Here is a 17224-nt window from a genome sequence, read left to right as displayed (position 1 = left end):
CAGCAGGACAGTGGGGTGGGAGGAGGTATTGTTTCATATTCTCTGTGTGTATATAAAGTCTGCTGCAGTTTCCACGGTACACATCTGATGAAGTGAGCTGTGGCTCACGAAAGCTCATGCTCAAATAAATTGGTTAGTCTCTAAGGTGCCACAAGTACTCCTTTTCTTCATTGCCATGTAATTTCCATTCAGTAGTTTGGAACGCGGAAGGCTGAAGGCGATTGATTCTATTCCAAAATTCCTGCTTGCTGTCTTCACAGAGGAAGTCAAACATTCCTTGAACGAGCTGTACCATGGTCCCTGCATTCTCAGCCAGCAGCCCTGGGCGGGGCAGATGCCAAAAGGAGGGAGGAAAAAACTGGACAGAGGGAGCAGGAAGATGTGATAACAGCTGCTAAAAAGGAGAGAAGCTGGGATCGTGCTCAGGTACTTGTTTTCTGTTCTAACGCTGCTCAGAAGTGCATAACTTCATGAGGTGGGGGTTGCAAAGACTCTGTTGAATGGGGCCAGTGTTCAATAAATTGAAACATGGATTGGATAAAGGCTCCTTTTGTCTGTTTTGGAAAAACCATGCAACTCAGTAGAGCAATCTTGAGGGGAAGGTAGGATAGTCTTGTGGCTGAAGTACTAGCATGGGACTTGGGGGATCTGGGCTCTGTTCTGAGCCGTGCCACCCTCTCTCTGTGTAGTAATGAGCAAGTCACTGGTTTTTCTGTGCCTCAGTCTCCCATCTGTAAAATGGGGATTATAATACTTCCTTTCTTATCTTTTGTCTGTCTGTTTAGACCAGGGGTCGGCAACCTTTCAGAAGTGGTGTGCCGAGTCTTCATTTATTCACTCTAATTTAAAGTTTCGTGTGTCAATAATAAGAATCCATACAATCAATGCTGAGCTGTGCCCCTCTTGCCCCTGTCTGCACCCCTCACTGCCCCAGACTGGGGCCAGCTGTAGAGCCCCGGGCCAGCGGCCAGGACCCCAGGGTAGCAGCAGAGCCCCCCGGACCAGTGGCCGGGACCCGGGGCTGGCAGCAGGCTGAGCGGGGCCAGCGTCTGGAACCCCGGCTGGCAGGGGGCCAGCGGCTGGTAACCCAGGCCAGCAGCAGAGCCCCCTGGACCAGTGGCCGGGACCTGGGGCCGGCAGCGGGCTGAGGGGGCCGGCGGCCGGAACCTGGGGCCAGCAGCGGGCTGAGGGGGCCGGGGCTGGCAGTGGGCTGAGCGGGGACGGCGGACAGAACTCCGGCTGGCAGCTGAGCCCCCGGGACCGGTGCCCAGGACCCGAGCAGTGTGAGGGCCACTGAAAATCAGCTCGCTTGCCGCAGGTTGTCTACCCCGGTCTAGACTGTGAGCTCTTTGGGGCAGGAACTGTCTCTCACAGTTCGTCTCTGCACGTGTGCACTGCCTGGCCCAATGGAGCACTGTCTCTCAGTCTGGGACTCCTGGTGCTACTGTAATACGAACAATAAATAAACCTCAAGAGTCAGTCCTCTGCTGGGGTCAAAATGAGCCCTGATATTGCATTGTTTCGGAACCATCAGGAGTCCTCTTTATGGCATCTGAGCTGTTGTTTTGCAGGATGAGGCGCTATCCACAATGAAAGGAACATTTCAGGTGCCATAACAATTTCAATGGTTTCTATGCCTGGCATTACTGTCCCTCCACTAAACTAGAATGGACAAAACTAAGAACTCCGGGCCAAATTCTGATGACTCCATTGGAGTTTCTCTAGATTTCCACTGGTGGAACGAACAGTTGAATTTGGGCCACTGATTTTATTCTGATCAATAAATAAAGCTAAAGAGGCAGGTTTCTGTTGAGATCAAAATGAACCCCGATGCTCCATAGTTTCTGACGGATGTTTAATGGTAAGATGAAAAATAGCTGGAAATGAATGTATTCAAAGTTGGATTTTTCTCCTCAGTGCTCAAGTGCTAAAGCGAGCATGTGAGGTCAATGTCCGCAACTGGCATTTCTAAAGTGCATACTTGTATTTCTTTTTATAAAGTTAAAACTATTTATGACTTCAAAAGCTGGATGTTACACTGCTTGGGTCAAGCTTGTTGTTGAGAATGTTTCCTGTCTGGCAATATTTTTACCATGGGATTACAAATAAATTATTTTAAAGTGGTTGGAAAGAAATCAATTAGAGATGCCTTGTGGTATTAACCACTTATTATAATTCATGGAGGAAATAGAACAGGCCACTGAGCTAAATAGCTATTAACCACACATATCACTGGCATGATTAAGGCCTCAGCCAAAAGCCATTCAAGTTAGTGGAAAGACTTCCATTTTGTTCAGTGGAGTTTGGATTAGGTCCTTAGTTGTTACTATCGTGTAGAATTGCAAGTATATGTACAAAACCACATGTGGCTCTGTCATCAATGTACAAAAGCAAGGTAACTCAAGGCTTGGTTTTGGCCACATTGGGCCTGAGTTGACAGCAAGGCATCCATGAGGTAATCTCAGTGTTGCCAGCTCTCATGGTTTTTATTGCAAGTCTTCCAATGTGTGGTGGTTTTCTTAAAGTCTCAATTCCTGGAGTCATGGGATTAGGTGAGAATCTCAGCTTTATTTTCTCCCTGAAGGAGTTTTCTGTTTCTTACGGTTGCAGAGAGGAGCTTAAAAACATGCTCACTAAAAGCTCAAAAACCAGAAGGGAAATAATCCTCCCCACCCCAATTTTTTAAAATCTTGTGATTTTTAAGACACTCTCATGATTTGTCAAACCCTTCATTGTTTTCTGAATGCCTGAGACTGGAAATCCTGAGATGAGACATAGGCCAAGATGTGGGATGGGCATTGTGCTTTTAAGGATTGTCCTTTTTTACACCTCCATTGTTCTAATAACTGATTTGAGAACTATTTATATGCGTAACGGCATCTGAGCATTTTGTTGTTTTTTCACCTGGGAAAGGTGAATGATTTCCATTTCCATGTCTCTGTCTGAGCAGAGCAGGGAGATATGCCTGTGTTAATATTTAAGGGGGAATAATGGTTCTGAGGAAGGGGATACCAATAAAGTCACACAGTGGAGTTCTGGAAGAGCATTGTTGCCCACACCAGCAGAAGTGGCTTTGACCTCCGCATTCAGTTCTATGTGGGAGGGTTCAGAGATAAACCCATCTCTGTTTGTCTCAAAGTACAAGAAACCCAAGATAACCCAGCTCAATAACTGGGATTCTGGCTGCTAACAAACTCTCTCAGCAAGCAGAGACAATGGTTTCAATTATCGATCCATAGTACTGACATGGTCCTTGTCACCACAGGATCCGAGCACCTCTCACTCTTCAACACACTAATCCTCCTAGTAGCTTGTGAGGTAGGGCATGGCTGTTATCCCCATTGCATGGGTGGGGGGGCCGAGGCACAGAGAGGCTAGGTGAATTGCCCAAGCTCACACAGGGAATCTGTGGCAGATCAGACACTTGAACCTGGGTCTCCCAAGTCCTAACCCTGAGGCCTTCCTTCCTCCCCATTCAGCCACTGCCTTTAGGAGGGCCAGGCCTTGACATGGGCAGGCCTCCATGTCCCCTCGCTTGGTTATAGACACTATTGAAGGAGAGTTGTATTCAGAGGGGCGGGCTCTAGAATACAGAAAGGGGTTCATTCACATACGTACAGAGCTCTTTCAGGCTACAGGGGTCCCTTCTTCCTTATCTCTCTGTCAGAGGTTGGGGGTGTCCCAGGCTCTGAAGTTGTGAGGTCCTCAAACTTGGTGTAGGGGCTAAGGGTCACCCCAGTTTCAGTGAGATGCAGTAGAAAGGAAGGCTGGGCTTGGGGCTCAGGCACTGGAGTGGGGCTCATGAGAGCTGAGGTCTGGTCCCATCTTTGCCACAGACTCTGTGTGTGTCCTAGGGCGAGTCACCTAATCTGCATGTCTCAATTCCTCATCTCTGAGATGGGGATGCTGGTTCTGTCTTTCACCCACCCTTTGCCTTTCCTGTCTCTTTACGTTGTAAACTCACCAGGGCAGGGACTGTCTCTCACTTTGTACAGCACCTAGCACAATCAGGCCCCGATCTTGATTGGGGACCAATCCCATTTGATGATGAACTGCAGGGTCTGGAATAAAGGACGTGTGTGTGAGATTCCCAAGGAGGGAGCAGTGCGTCCAGGGACCGCCGTGAGATGGGCATTAGAAGGGCCACCACGTTCTTACTATCTGGAGATATTAAAAAGAGTGTGATTTTTAAATGAAGCCTCCAGCTTGATGTTTCGACACAGGGACCAGAGCTGGGCTGACGTGTATACTGACTGTGGAGGAATGGGAAGAGCTCCAGGGCTAACGCTGGGTTTGTTTGCCATTGAACGTCTAGGCTGCTCCCAGTAAAGGCAGAGATGTGCACCAGATGTTGGCAGATTCCAAGGCTCAGACAAGGAAGTACGACTTTCAGCAGGTAAGCAGTGAGCCCGGGTGCTTCTAACGTGCCCAGACAGGGGGCTAGATTCTGCTCTGCAGCCCCGCAAGCAGCCAGAGCTGGCCAGGGGCACTCACCCAGCCTAGGTGGCCCCTCAAGACCCACTGCTGGCATAATAGCTCTCGGGGTGGTTACGTCTCTTAAAAGCTAGGGAGCATTGTCCGCCCCCACCCCAGACAGGCAGAATGTCTCTGGCCCCCACCATGCAGGGCCCCGCCTCCCAGCACTGACTAATGTGGTACCATAGTACCAAGAGGTCCCCACCATCATAGGAGCCAACTCTGTGGGTGCTCCAGAAAAATTTTAGTGCGTGCTCAGCACCCACCAGCCACAGCTGTTCCCCGCCTCTGCTCATCAGCTGTTGGGCGGCGCCTCCCAACAGCTGGTAGGGGGCAGCATCACTACCAAACAGCTGTCTGGCAGGTCAGGGAGGGCTTTGGGGGAGGGTGGAGAGCGGTGGGTGGGCGGGGGCCTCGGGGAGGGGGCGGAAAGAGGCAGAGCAAATGTGGAGCCTTGGGGGAAGGAGCAGAGTGGGGGCCAGGCATTGGGGCAAGCGGGGTTTGAGCACCCCCGGGGAAAAGGTGCCCACCATAACTGAAACCCCGTGCGCCATCCTGCAGCAGTGAGTTCCACTCACTGCTTCTACGCTGCATCAGAGTGCCTTTTATCCTCGAGCTGCCGGCCTCACGCTGCTGCTAGCAGCCCAGGTTTTGGGCTAGCAAAGGAGGGACTGGCCCTTTTTCAGCACACCCTTGATCTCAGCAGAGTCCCCTCTAATTCTCCTCTCCAGGCTAAATAACCCCACTTTGGGCAGTATTACAGGTTTGCCAGACGGTCGCTCTTGCCCGTCTCTGGCCGTTTCCGATCTCTGTTATGTCTCTCATGAGTCAAAGTAACCAGGCCTGGGACTCAGGACACTAGCAGGGGATGCACTGTTGACCAACAGGTCATTGCAGCATATTCACGCTTCACAGATTTCCTGTGTGCAGCTGTGCCCAGGGCAGATACAGCCAAAGAGCTTTTCCAGGCTGACTCCAAATTCTCTTTCCTCCACAAACAGCTCTGAACCTGGTGCAGGAGGGTCTTAAAGCAAAGTTGGCAATGGAAAAGGGGCTTGCTGTGTCACGGGGTGTGAGTGAAACAAGAATCAATAGGATATTGTAAGGTCTCAGTGAGCCCTGAAATGGGGCCTTGGAGGTCTTTGGCAGCTGCTCTGGTCTGTGTGGAGGAGTGGGCCGGTGCTGAGCCAGCCGAGGATAAAACAGCCTCCCAGAGCGCTCCTTGGCACAGCTCAGGATCTGGCCTTTAGAGTCATTTAATGTCACTTCTTACCCCTCGAGCTCAACCTGCCCCGGGCTGACGATCTGCGTAGCCTGTGCCCACGAATGGACTCCAGAAGCCCTCATGCAGCGGGGCTCCCAGGTAGCAGGGAGGAGGAAGCATTGGTGTCTTGGGGAACCCCACGTATTTCACAGGAGTCCCTAAAGAAATGAATCCCCGGAGTCCAGAGACTGCTAAAGGCAGTCGGCAGAAACCAAGCCGGGCACCAGGCATTACACACGTTGTCTCCTAACAGGGGAAGGAAAAGGCAAGGAGTAAGCCCGGAGGGATGAGAACAGCTGCAGAGAGGGCACTGCACACTGACACCAACCGGAAGGAGGCCCAGGAGTCAGGGCAGAAATCGGATAAGGATGATCCCGAGTGGCAGGAATCCTGTAAGAGATGCTGGCATTGTCCATTGTCCATTTTTCTATTCTCCACTTCCTTTAACTGGCCAGATTCCTCTGTGGAATCGGAGCTGGTAGCTTGGCTGATGTACGGGGCCTCTCTTGATTAACGCATCATCACTAGATAGCTAGGTTGGACACGTGTCACCTGGCTCTGTAGCATGAAGACTAGAGGTGGTTGGGAAATGGAGTTTTCGTCCCATGGGAAATATGAACGTTTTGAAATTAGTTTCCCTTCAGAATTGCAGCAGAAGGTCAAATTGTCAAAAAATTTCATGGAACGAAAAATTCTGAAAAGTTTCAGAGGGAAGATGCTTGGGGGGAGGGATAGCTCAGTGGTTTGAGCATTGGCCTGGTAAACTAAGGGTTGTGAGTTCAATCCTTGAGGGGACCATTTAGGGATCTGGGGCAAAAATTGGGGATTGGTCCTGTTTTGAGCAGGGGATGGGACTAGATGACCTCCTGAGGTCCCTTCCAACCCTGATATTCTATGATCTATGATACTTTCAGCCCTGTGATTTGGCTGGGGGGCTGTCTCTGTAGGGCAGGGCAGAGCTGCCCCTGCTGTCTAGGATTGCAATTCCATATTGATTCCAGAAGTCTGCTAGTACTCTGGGGCAGGTGTCTCTGGCTGTGCCTTGCGAGCGGGCGTTGCCCTATAGTTAGTGGTTGAGGGCCAGATGCTGCTGTGTCCCTGGGTGTCCAGGAGATGGTGATGGTGTATTACAAATATGTCTCACTTCAAGCTAGGATTTTTAAAAGCCAGGTCCTTAAAGTTAGGCCATACCAAGGCAACTAAATAACTGGCCTGATTGTCAAAGTACCGAGCGTCTAGCAGCTGCCAACTGGGAACCACTGGGTGTGTTGTATTTGTGAAAAGCGGGTGCTACTTAGGTGACTAAATAGACACTGCATCCCCAGGCAGTGCCTGCCCTGGCCCAGCTCCTGTAGCATACCCATTTACATCAGTCCTATACTGGGGCATTTTACGCCAGCCTTATGCCATCATACCCCAGCTTGGTGCTTTTCACCCTACATTCCACCACCTCCGGATTCATCGCTACGCAGCAGGGCACCGTTACCAAGGTCATCGGCGCCCTGGGAACTAGTCAGTTTCAAAAGTAGTTTGAGGGCCTACAACAGCCCCTAAATCCCCCACTGATTGTTGTGGTTTCATAATCACCTTTTCCTGCCCTTTGGTGGATTTTTATCCCCGTTTCTATATGAAAGATCTACACAAATGGCCGTGTGTGTGTGTGACTACATGGGCAGTGGTGTCCAAACTTTCCCCCCTTACCCGTAATGAAATCCCTCTGCCCTCTCCATTACTGCACAGCCAAGGTGTCCCCAGGAGAGGAGCTTGTGCTGGGGGCAGAACTGGGGATGGGGGAGAAGCTGGGGCTAGCGGTGGCCTCAGGGCACAATCTAGCCCATATGAAATAGGCAACTACTTAGCTTCAGTTTGCCTGGGGGTGTGGAAAGGGGCAGAAGGTTTCAAAGCCTCTGGGCGGGAGCTGACAGGCAAGCTGCCTTTCTGTTCCAGTGAGGAAATCCAAAGCTGCTGATGAGAGGAGACGCTCCATTGCAAAGCAGGCCAGGGAGGACTACAACAGGCTGTCGCTGCAAGGGATCCGCAAAGGGAAGGTAGCCGAAGTTTCCAAGACTTTTGGGAGCAAGGGGCACAGCTTGCCCTCCCGTCCTGCCCTTCCACCCAAGCCTAAAACCCTAAACTCTGGGGTAGCAAATGGGAGGCCCAACAGGTAAGAACTTCCCCCGGTGATTAAAGTGTCTGGGATCTTTCTGTTGTGGGATGGGGATGGTAGGGGTGTTCTAGGCCTTAGAGATTAAACCTTCATATGCTACAATGACACCTTTCATCAGACACCGTCTGTCTGCACTGCATGCTCTTCCAAGGCAGGGTGCTATGGACAAGACAGATCTATTCCTTATTAGCAAAGATGATGATTAACCAGGACTTCATCTCTTTGAAGTATTTAATTAAGGGTACAAATCAATGTCAGCTGGTGTAAACCCCATGGTTCCAGCAGCCCTTGTCTCAGGAAAGTGAAGGCTTTGGGTTCCCCTGGCAATATTCCCCCTGAAGTGACTCCAGTGTGTTCCCTCTGATTCCACACATTGCGCCAGACCCTCAGCTTGTGTGTGGTGGCCAAGCTCTGTAAAAGGCAACCCAGTGAACTGAAAGGATCGTTGACGTCAATGGAGCTTGGCCAAGGGGACATGTGCTGCAGCCAGGGTGCATGGTACATGCTTGCTGACATCACAAATTGGTACCAAAATGCTACAGGATTCTGGGACCCATAGCCACTGATACCCAGTTGTCCGGGTTCTTTTTTGGTTCTGAGATCCCGGGCACCCAGCCCTGTACTTCTTCTCACTGGAAATGGGCAGCCTCCCCCAGCGTTGGGGGCTGCTCTGCTGGGACCTCTGTGCTTGGCGTCTGCTCCCCCTTTGTTCCATCTGGCGGGAAATACTTCACCCTGACCCTCTCCCTCCCTGTAAGCTCGCCTCTGGGGAGAGCTGGGTTAGCAGCTGTTGCCTCGGTTTTGGGGCTGCACAGAAGGGTGCATGGTGCCCTGACAGTGACAAGGCTCCCGGCCATTTATATCTGCCATCTCCCAGCTAACTTGCTACTGCAGGGTGCATCACCCCAGGCCACAGCTGGAACCTACCTGGAAACTGCAGCTGGGGCAGAATGGCAGGTTGTTTACGGGTGCATCTGACACCAGGGGCTCCTGGATCTGCACTGACAGAATTGGTTTGAACCTTTAAAGCCTTACGTGGCCTGGAACCCTCTCCTCTGAGAGATCCCCCTCACAGCTGAGATCTGCCAGGGCCCCACAAGACAGGGACAGCTGGCAGGGGGCCCACCATGAGCCCCATAAGGGAACTTGTCCTCCCTTTAGTTTGAAATAGCCCCAATCACTGATCTGCCAGCCATGCTGCAAGGGCCCCATGCGCTCCAGGCTGTGAGAGTGCGCTGGCTCTAGGGGCAGATCTCCTATATTTTGCTGCTGGCTGCTGTGGGCATGTTGATTTAACAATTGAGAGTGAGGGATATATAGAACAAGCCAACAATTATCCATCGGCTTTCCTTCTCTGTGGAAAATGGCTTTGTGACGAAGTGGAAATCTTCACAATTTTTCTCTCCATTTTTGTCGATTTTTAGTTTGATTTAAAAAAAATGAAGTTTTCTGGGGTTTGGCAAAAATCTGGGGAATTTCAAAGAGAAATTCTGGCAAACTTGTGTGTTCAGCATAGTTTTCCCCAGGGGAGAGGGAATAAATCCTCTCGTAGCCAGCTCTAGTTGCAGGTCTGTGTCCCAGCTGTGTAATTAAGAATTGTCAATGAGCTCCAAGAGCCAGGCAGAAGTGCCCCTTTCAATGGATGTGAGTACCTCCAATAAATAACACAATGATTTCAAATGACCCTGGCGTAAGATCTGTATTAGGATAGCTTTAATCCATCTAACCAGAGAGCATCCATGCCTCAAGATTTAAGCAGCTGCTCTTTGGCAAAGCTAACTTAGGTCCTCAGGCCTAGGCTCTCAAAGGTATTTAGGTGCCTAACTGCCATTGATTTTGATGGGAGTTAATTGCCTACATACCTTTGGGCATCTGGGCCTCAGACACTGCTGTGATGAGCTCAGAACTTGAATTCTGGGGTGTGACCTCACTGTACAAAGCACGAGTCTCTTGGAACCGCAGGAATCCGGGCGTGCAGAGGACCATCTCCACTTCCACCCAGGAGAGCATCATCAGGTGGTTTAAAGAAGAGCAGTTACCTCTTCGGGCGGGTTATGAGAAATCCACGGACAGGATAGCACCCTGGTTCCATGGTGAGTGCTGCAGCTTCCCAGCCCCTCTCCTGCGCTAGGACAGTGGTCCGTGGAAAGCCACCCCAGGCCAGGTCCATTCCCAGTCTGAGAAACGTCTCCAGACACCGTGTGCCCCAACAGCACAACGGTAACCCACGCTGAGCACAGACAAACGGCAGCTCACACATTATACTGAGTGTCCCCTTGCCAAATCTTCGCTGCCAGACTCTGCTGCTATATATCATGGACAGCACCTTTCCCTTCACCCTGTGAGCAGCCTCCCACTAGTGGAAAATCTTCAGCCAGATCCTCAACTTCACTTGAAGTCCGTGGAGCAACTACATGTTTAAAGCCAGGTGCTAAGTGTCTTGCTGGATCAGGCCTAAAAGATCATTTATCATATGGTGTGGACACTTGGACTGCAAGCTCTTTGGGGTAGGGACTGCCGGCTAGTTCTGTTTGTGAAGCACCTAGCGCACTGGTGTGTTGGTCCATGACTAGGGCACTTAGGCCCTACCACAATACAAATAATAGACACCAAGGAAAGACAGTGTCAAGGCGCAAGAGGCATGCTGGGTAGAGCGATGACCCAGAATGGGTAGGAACAAATTTGGTCAACCTCTTCCAATCCATTAAAGAAAGTGACTGCAAAGTGCTTTGCTGATGGTCACTCTCAGCAAGGAGATCTAGCTGGGGAGGCAGCGTCATACAGTGCAGAGAGGGCAGGCCTGGCACTTGGGAGCCCTGCATTCTACTCCTGGCTCTGCCAGAGACCTGCTGGGGGAGCCCTGGCCAAGTCATTTCCCCTCTCTGCCCCTCTAATCGGGTAGACGGGGCTGGTCAGCTGTGGCAGGCAATCCACATGGGAGAAGGAAAATGTTTTCAAAGCAAGAACGTCAGGCCTGGCCAGCTGTTTTGCAAATGTTGTGCCAATCACACAGGCTCCCTGTGTCTGCTCTGCCACCCCCTGCTAATGGGACAAAGCCAACCAAGGAGAGTTAGCCTATCTGAAAAGGAGGGGCGTATTTCCCACCCCACCAGGAGGGCATTCCCAGTTGATCCACTCTTCTGGATGGAAACTTGTGCCCAAATGGCAAATGTAATTCACAGCTTGATGCTTCTGGCTGCTTATTGGACTGGCTTAAAAGACCTTCCACGTTCTGTACACGAAGCGTTGCTTTCTAAGCTAAGCCTCAGCGGGGCACTTGGCAGGGAGCAGTGCCATCAGGGATAGGGCACTAGCGTGGGACTCAGCAGACCTGGGTTCTGTTCCTCTGCCACTGACTTGTGGAAGTGACGTCTCCACTCTTTGCCTCCGTCTCCCACCAGGAAAATGGGGTTAGAGATCTCAACCATTCTCCGTCACCTGCTTTGAGATCTGCAGCTGAAAAGAGCCCAGAGTTGTATTGACTATACCACTAAGGGAAGAAGTAAGGCCCTAGCACGTGTCCTGGCTTAAGGAGGTGGGTGGGGGTGGCCATGGAGGAGTTGATCCAACGATTCTAGACCAAGCAAAAGCAACAAACCTTAAAAATGTCAAAATCATTGGGTCCCTTTACTGAGCACTTCAGTGAGGAGTGTTTGCTTGGTAGAGCACATCTGCAATCATGTAACATTAATGTATGTTGCATCTAAGGGTACGTTTCCACTGCAGTCAGGCAGGCCGGCCGGCCGACCTGCACGAGCTCTAATCTAGCTAGTGTGGCTAAAAGTAGTCATGCAGGAACCCTGGCTACCTACCCTTGGCCTGTACTGCTGTGACGTCTTTGCTGTTCTGAGTCATGCTAACTGGATTAAAACTAGTGCCCTGCCCCAGCGGCAACCACACCTCTCATTGCAGCATAGACCTCTCCTGAGTCACTAAATCCCACACGTTGTGCACTCACCCCATGTGGGCGTGAGCAGAGTTGTTCTCTCGGCTGATGTGACAGCCAGTGCCAACGGGAACAACTCAGGTGCGACGAAAGACTCTGAAGGTGCACCAAGAATGTTATACACATGAGTTCTGTGCAAAACAGAATGGGCGTGAGCATCCCCTACCAGCGTGCTTGGTCTCTCTACTTGTGAGTGCGTTTCCTCGAGAGGAGTAAGCAGTGAAAACAAACTATAGAATTACTGGAATTACGTAAGTGGAATTACTGAAGGACAGCGAGGGCTTCTGTATGTGGAGACTTTACCAGCAGCCTACTCTAGCTAGCTAAGGTATTTATCTGCCTCCCTTCTTATCCCCCTTACCCGACCGTGCTGTGCAGCTCCTGCTAGCCCGGCCACAATCTGGCCTACAGCAAAGTGGTGAGGTTGTGAAGTCCTGCTGAGACGTACAGCATGATGTCAATGCTACAGATTAGTGTAGACTGAGGGTTAAAACCGAATCCTCCTTAGCATTGTTACATTCAGCCCTCCACTCCCCCCAAACTGCTTCTCTCCCCTGAGCTCTTTGGTTTGGTTTTGGCAGGTATCGTAACCCTACGGCAAGCAGAGGACCTGCTGAGCAAATCGGTGCTCGGGAGCTTTCTGGTCCGGATCAGTGAAAAAATCAAAGGCTACGCACTCTCCTATCTGTCCCCGGAGGGCTGTAAGCACTTTCTAATAGACGCCTCCAGCAACTCCTACAGCTTCCTGGGGGTGGACAAGTTGCAGCATTCAACGCTGGCCGACCTTGTCAACTACCACAAGGTGAGCCCCTCTCCATGCTTGTAGTAACAATTCATCTTTGTAACTGGCCTACAGCTCTTCGGGGCAGAGGCTGTCTCTTTATGTCCGTACAGCACCGAGCACAGGCTACCATAATGCAAATGAAAGCCACCAGCAGGCAGAGGTTAGTTTATCAACAAACCAAACCAGTTTTTCTGGTAAACTTGTTACATGATTTGGGACTGTCCCTACATTTTTCCCTTCCGTGAACCAACTGTGTGCCAGGAACTGTAGGGTTACAGGGCAATAAATCACCTTTCCATTCGATAAAACCAAGGGATCACGGGCAGCAAAGGTAGGGCCGAGCAGAGCGGAGTGAAGCAGGCTGGGCCTCTCTTTGATATAGTTTCCCATTGCTTCGGATTCAGGAGTCCGTATTTCTCATGTGCCAAGCTCCAACAGTGGGTATCAGTTAGTGGAGCTAATGAAGGTCATTTGTGGTCAGCAGAGGGCCAGTTGGAAGGAGTGTGTGTTTGGGGTGGGGGTTGCCCTGGTGCAGCACCCAGGTCATGCATCACATCAACCCTAGCGTGAAGGCATAGGTGGCACTTATTGGGCAGCTGGCCTTCTGCTGCCCCTCTGCACAGGACTGAATTTCACCATCTGAGAGCTTCCTAAACATTCAGCCGCTCTGAGAAGGTGTTTCCGGGGACACTGCAGGCTGGGTTTTGGCTTGTGATAGACAAGACAGCCAACTTGTAAAGCAAGAATGGAAGCAGATCTTGTTTCCATGGGACTCCCACGTTGCCGGTGTCACTTGGTGAGGGTACAGCTCCTACTGACAGGAGGCGCCAACTCACTGAATGTATTTAAACTGGTTTTCAAGCCCATTTCAGTGAGAAATAATGAGTTGGTGTTCGGGCACCCCTGGGCAGAGGGCTGGCACAAAACCAACGTGCTTGTTCCACCTCCGTTCTCAGAACGGGGCACTTAAATGCTGGTTAGGCCACTACCTGGGGTGAATATCACCCCACATTAGATGAGAGACACCTGAAACGCCCTTAAGTAACACTACCGTTCTCAAAGAGACGCTCCTACTAGCGAAGCCCACACTGGTAGCAAAGAGAAACGCTGGTGCCTTTGGATCCACCCACCCCCCAGGCATGGTGCTTTAACAGATGAGAATCCATTTCCTGCTACCAGTGGGGAAGAATGAAACATGGGGCGTGCAAGGGGAAGCCAGAGCTGAAGAGGGAGGGTGGGTAGCAGTCTCATTGGCTCACTTTTGTAGTGTCTGGGTGAGCAAGGGGAGGTAGATCATGGCTGGCTTGATGCCTTGCAGTACCTGTGTTGCAGCAGAGGAAAAAGACTGTCCCTGCTCCAAAGTGTTGACCGGCTGTCGGGAGGCTGCTGCCAAGGAGGAGGCAGAGCGAAGTGTTAAAGCTCCTCTCAGTCTGAGGGTGTTGGATTTCGTCATTTAAATTGTGATGTGAGGCCCGGCCAAGGCAGTACAGGGCCAGATCCGAAGCCCACAGAAATCTACAGGAGCCTTTCCGTTGACTCTGGCAGGCTTTGAACTGAGCCCTAACAATATAAATGAAAGATGATTGGGCTAAATCCCAATTGGGCTGGCTCAAAGTCCATGGAAAGATGTCTCTTGACCCCTACAGGCTGTCAATCAGCCCCTAAGTGCATCTGTGTTCATTTCAGATGGTGGAGTTTAACGACTGTCCTTTGGCCAACAGGAGGAGCCCATCACTTCTTTGGGGAAGGAGCTGCTACTTTACCCATGTGGTCAGCAGGGCCCGGAACCTGACTACCTTGATCTCTTTGAGTGAAAGCCTCCGTTCCCACCTTGTGACACACACCCATGCCTTCCCCGAATGAACAGATGAACTGTTATCCGAGAGACGGACCCCCAAATGCCCAGCCAGCACCGATGAAGTGAAATACTCCGCACAAGTGTCTGTATTTGAAAATGTTTAGCAGCAAAGCAGGGAAAGGGCAATTACTGCTGGGAGCTGCTCTCTGTTAGCAGCATCAGGCCGCAGCATTCAGCAGCCTAGCAAGCCATGAAGGAGCGCTGGCGACTTCAACCTTACTGGAGTAGGGTTAGCTCAGGAAGAGAAGGAAGATACTGCCATGTGTTAGTGACAGTTGGCATAAATGGGCTCTCTCTGATTAAGCTGCATTTTGCCCTCAGCTATTGCAGCATAAATTGCCATTAAATGTGATGTTGTGGGATGTTTGCCAGATGTGCAGTGAAATTGGTATTTTAAACTCCAAAAGGGGTCACCTCTGTTCAAAGAGGGTGGAGCCACATCAAGGAGGGGACTTGGCCCCCTAGGGGTAAGTTGCATAATTGCAGCTCAGTCCTGCAAGGGGCTGAGTCCTCTGGAGTCAGTGGGAGTAGCGGTCGCTCAATGTGCTGCAGGATGGGGTCCATCATAAAATCCACCCCATGCAGAGGGGCCAGCACAAGACCTCTGCAGTGCCTGAGCCCACATAAGCCCTGAAGGTAGGGCCCCAGTGGGGCTTACTCAGTGCTGCTAAGCTTTGTGCTGGCCCCTCTTCACAGGGGGAAGAATGATGCCCTTTGGAGATGGGAGGGAAACAGCAAGTTTCTTAAATAAAGAAACCAAGTTGGAATCTGGCTGAGAAGTTTTAATTCTTGCACACAGAGCCTGGGCTCTTTTACATCCAACCTCCTGGGGAGCCTTTTACTGTTAGTATTACTCAAGTCTAATGTTGACATGAAGAATGAGACATGCCTGCCAATAAAGTACCCGGGCTCCTTTCTGTAATGTAACTGTTTATCGAAGTCCTGTCAACACATCTCATGCGTATCACACTAAGGCACATTTCTGAGATAACTGCTCATGCTGAATGTAGCTGGGCCTTCTACTTTTCTTTGACATAACAGCTGAGCTTGTATTTGTCCTAGAGAGCTGCAGTATGAAATATCAAGGCACAGACTCACAGAGATGCTAAAATGTGTCTTATCTGTACCAGAGTTGTTGGTGCATATTATGAAAATCAGATGAAGTATCTCCCTTCCCTCCACTAAAGATGACAACTTGCAAGCTCTGTGATCTTCAAAATTGTGAACAAAAATCAGTCCAGTTTGAGTGTAAATTACCTGTTCATTTCTCCTCTTCCATGTGGCTTGGGGTTGTTCTGCAAAAACTTAAGAAAACCATCAACACAAAGTCCTTCAGGTCATTTTGAAAAGGGTATCTGACACCTTTCTTCTATTCTGTGTCCTATGGGATGTGGTGGATTCTCCATCCCTTGAAGCCTTCAAATCAAGAGAAGGTGTCGTTCTAAAAATAATACACTTTAGCCCAGCAACAAGAGATGACCTTGCAGCAGGAAGGACTGGGTGAAGTTTTTATGCCCTGTGCTAAGCAGGAGGGCAAATTAGATGATCACCATGGACACTTCTGGTCTTAAAATGTATATGCTGCTTAACCACTTGCCACACGGTAGAGGCAACCTCTGTCACAACACGCTGAGGATTATGTTTCTTTTTTTACATAGGAGAATGGTCATAGCAGTAGGTCAAGTGTTTAAGAGACTGTTGATCTTTGCCAATCCGCAGCAGTTATTGAAGCATTCCAGGCTCTAAAAGCTTGCCCTCTGAATCATAAACACTCTTACAGCTTAGGAAGAGCCCACAGTTCATGCTCATCAAGTGAAAAATGACATGCCTTATCTTGTGTTGTGAGCAGAGAGCCACTCTGAAACCTGCCAACATGCACCGACAAAAACAGCACTTTTGGGAAGCTTAAGAAGAAAGAAGTCATACACAGACACTGACTTAGCCACCTGCTTTTGCCAACCTGCTGCTTTCTTCAGTGCAGGAATTTGAGCCAAATCAAGCAAAACACCTTGACGTTTTTGAGTCCATGGGATTTGAAACTGAATGTTCCGGCACAGACTGAATATCGAGCTGACTCTGGAGCTGTTCAAAAATTGCAGAACAAGGATGTGTTCCAGTTCTGGAGAAGCAGGATGGCCAGATTCCCAGCTCTGTCCGTCGTTATCCTGTGATGCTCAGCAGTACCAGTCAACAACTCTGCCTCCTAGCTGGGCCCTCAGGATGAGCGTGGCAGCTGCTCCAGCTTTTTGAAATGGTGTTTCCCCTGGAAGAGTTGTCCCCTCTGCAGAGCCCAAGGATAGTAGCAATGCAACTATGCAGGGAGGCCAGGCACCTCCTGCCCTATTAGTGGACCATGCAGCCCACAGTTTGGGGGGTGGGGTGTGTGTGTGTGTGTGAGAGAGAGAGAGAGAGAGAATTCTTGCTTTGGCTGTTTGTGTTCTCTCAGTAGTGCACACAGGTGAAAGGATCAGTGATTCACCTCCTTAGGATCAAGAGCAGGCATTCCCAGGAGGAGGAAGGGCAGAGCTAGCACTGTACAGTTAGTGTGGCTACTTTCTGTATTGTGTCAAGCTAGAACTGGCCTCTCAGAACAAGCTACATGTCCTATGCTGGAGGAGTGAATTAACAAGGATTCTGTTCTCTCTTCCCCACTCCACTCCTGTCCTTGCTTTGTCTAACTTCTACAGAGGTGCAAACTGCAATTAATCACAATGTCCAGAGAACAGCAT

General features: G+C 50.4%; 1 protein-coding gene across 1 annotated transcript in view; it reads left to right on the top strand.

Moving 5' to 3' along the window:
* The window catches only part of SH2D4A (SH2 domain containing 4A), a 31402-nt gene extending 15985 nt beyond the window's left edge, over positions 1–15417 (top strand). Inside the window, exons 4-10 of the mRNA XM_048848032.2 lie at positions 261–426; positions 4316–4396; positions 5994–6132; positions 7688–7904; positions 9870–10000; positions 12435–12655; positions 14359–15417. Coding sequence (XP_048703989.2) covers positions 261–426; positions 4316–4396; positions 5994–6132; positions 7688–7904; positions 9870–10000; positions 12435–12655; positions 14359–14451 — 1048 coding nt within the window. The 3' untranslated portion in view covers positions 14452–15417. The remainder of the gene's footprint in view (positions 1–260; positions 427–4315; positions 4397–5993; positions 6133–7687; positions 7905–9869; positions 10001–12434; positions 12656–14358) is intronic.
* Positions 15418–17224: the final 1807 nt, after the last annotated feature.

The sequence above is a fragment of the Caretta caretta genome, chromosome 4, assembly GCF_965140235.1.
Source record: "Caretta caretta isolate rCarCar2 chromosome 4, rCarCar1.hap1, whole genome shotgun sequence".
Lineage (NCBI taxonomy): Eukaryota > Metazoa > Chordata > Testudines > Cheloniidae > Caretta > Caretta caretta.
The sequence above is the reverse complement of the archived record's forward strand: the minus strand, read 5'-3'. Positions and strand labels throughout refer to the sequence as shown.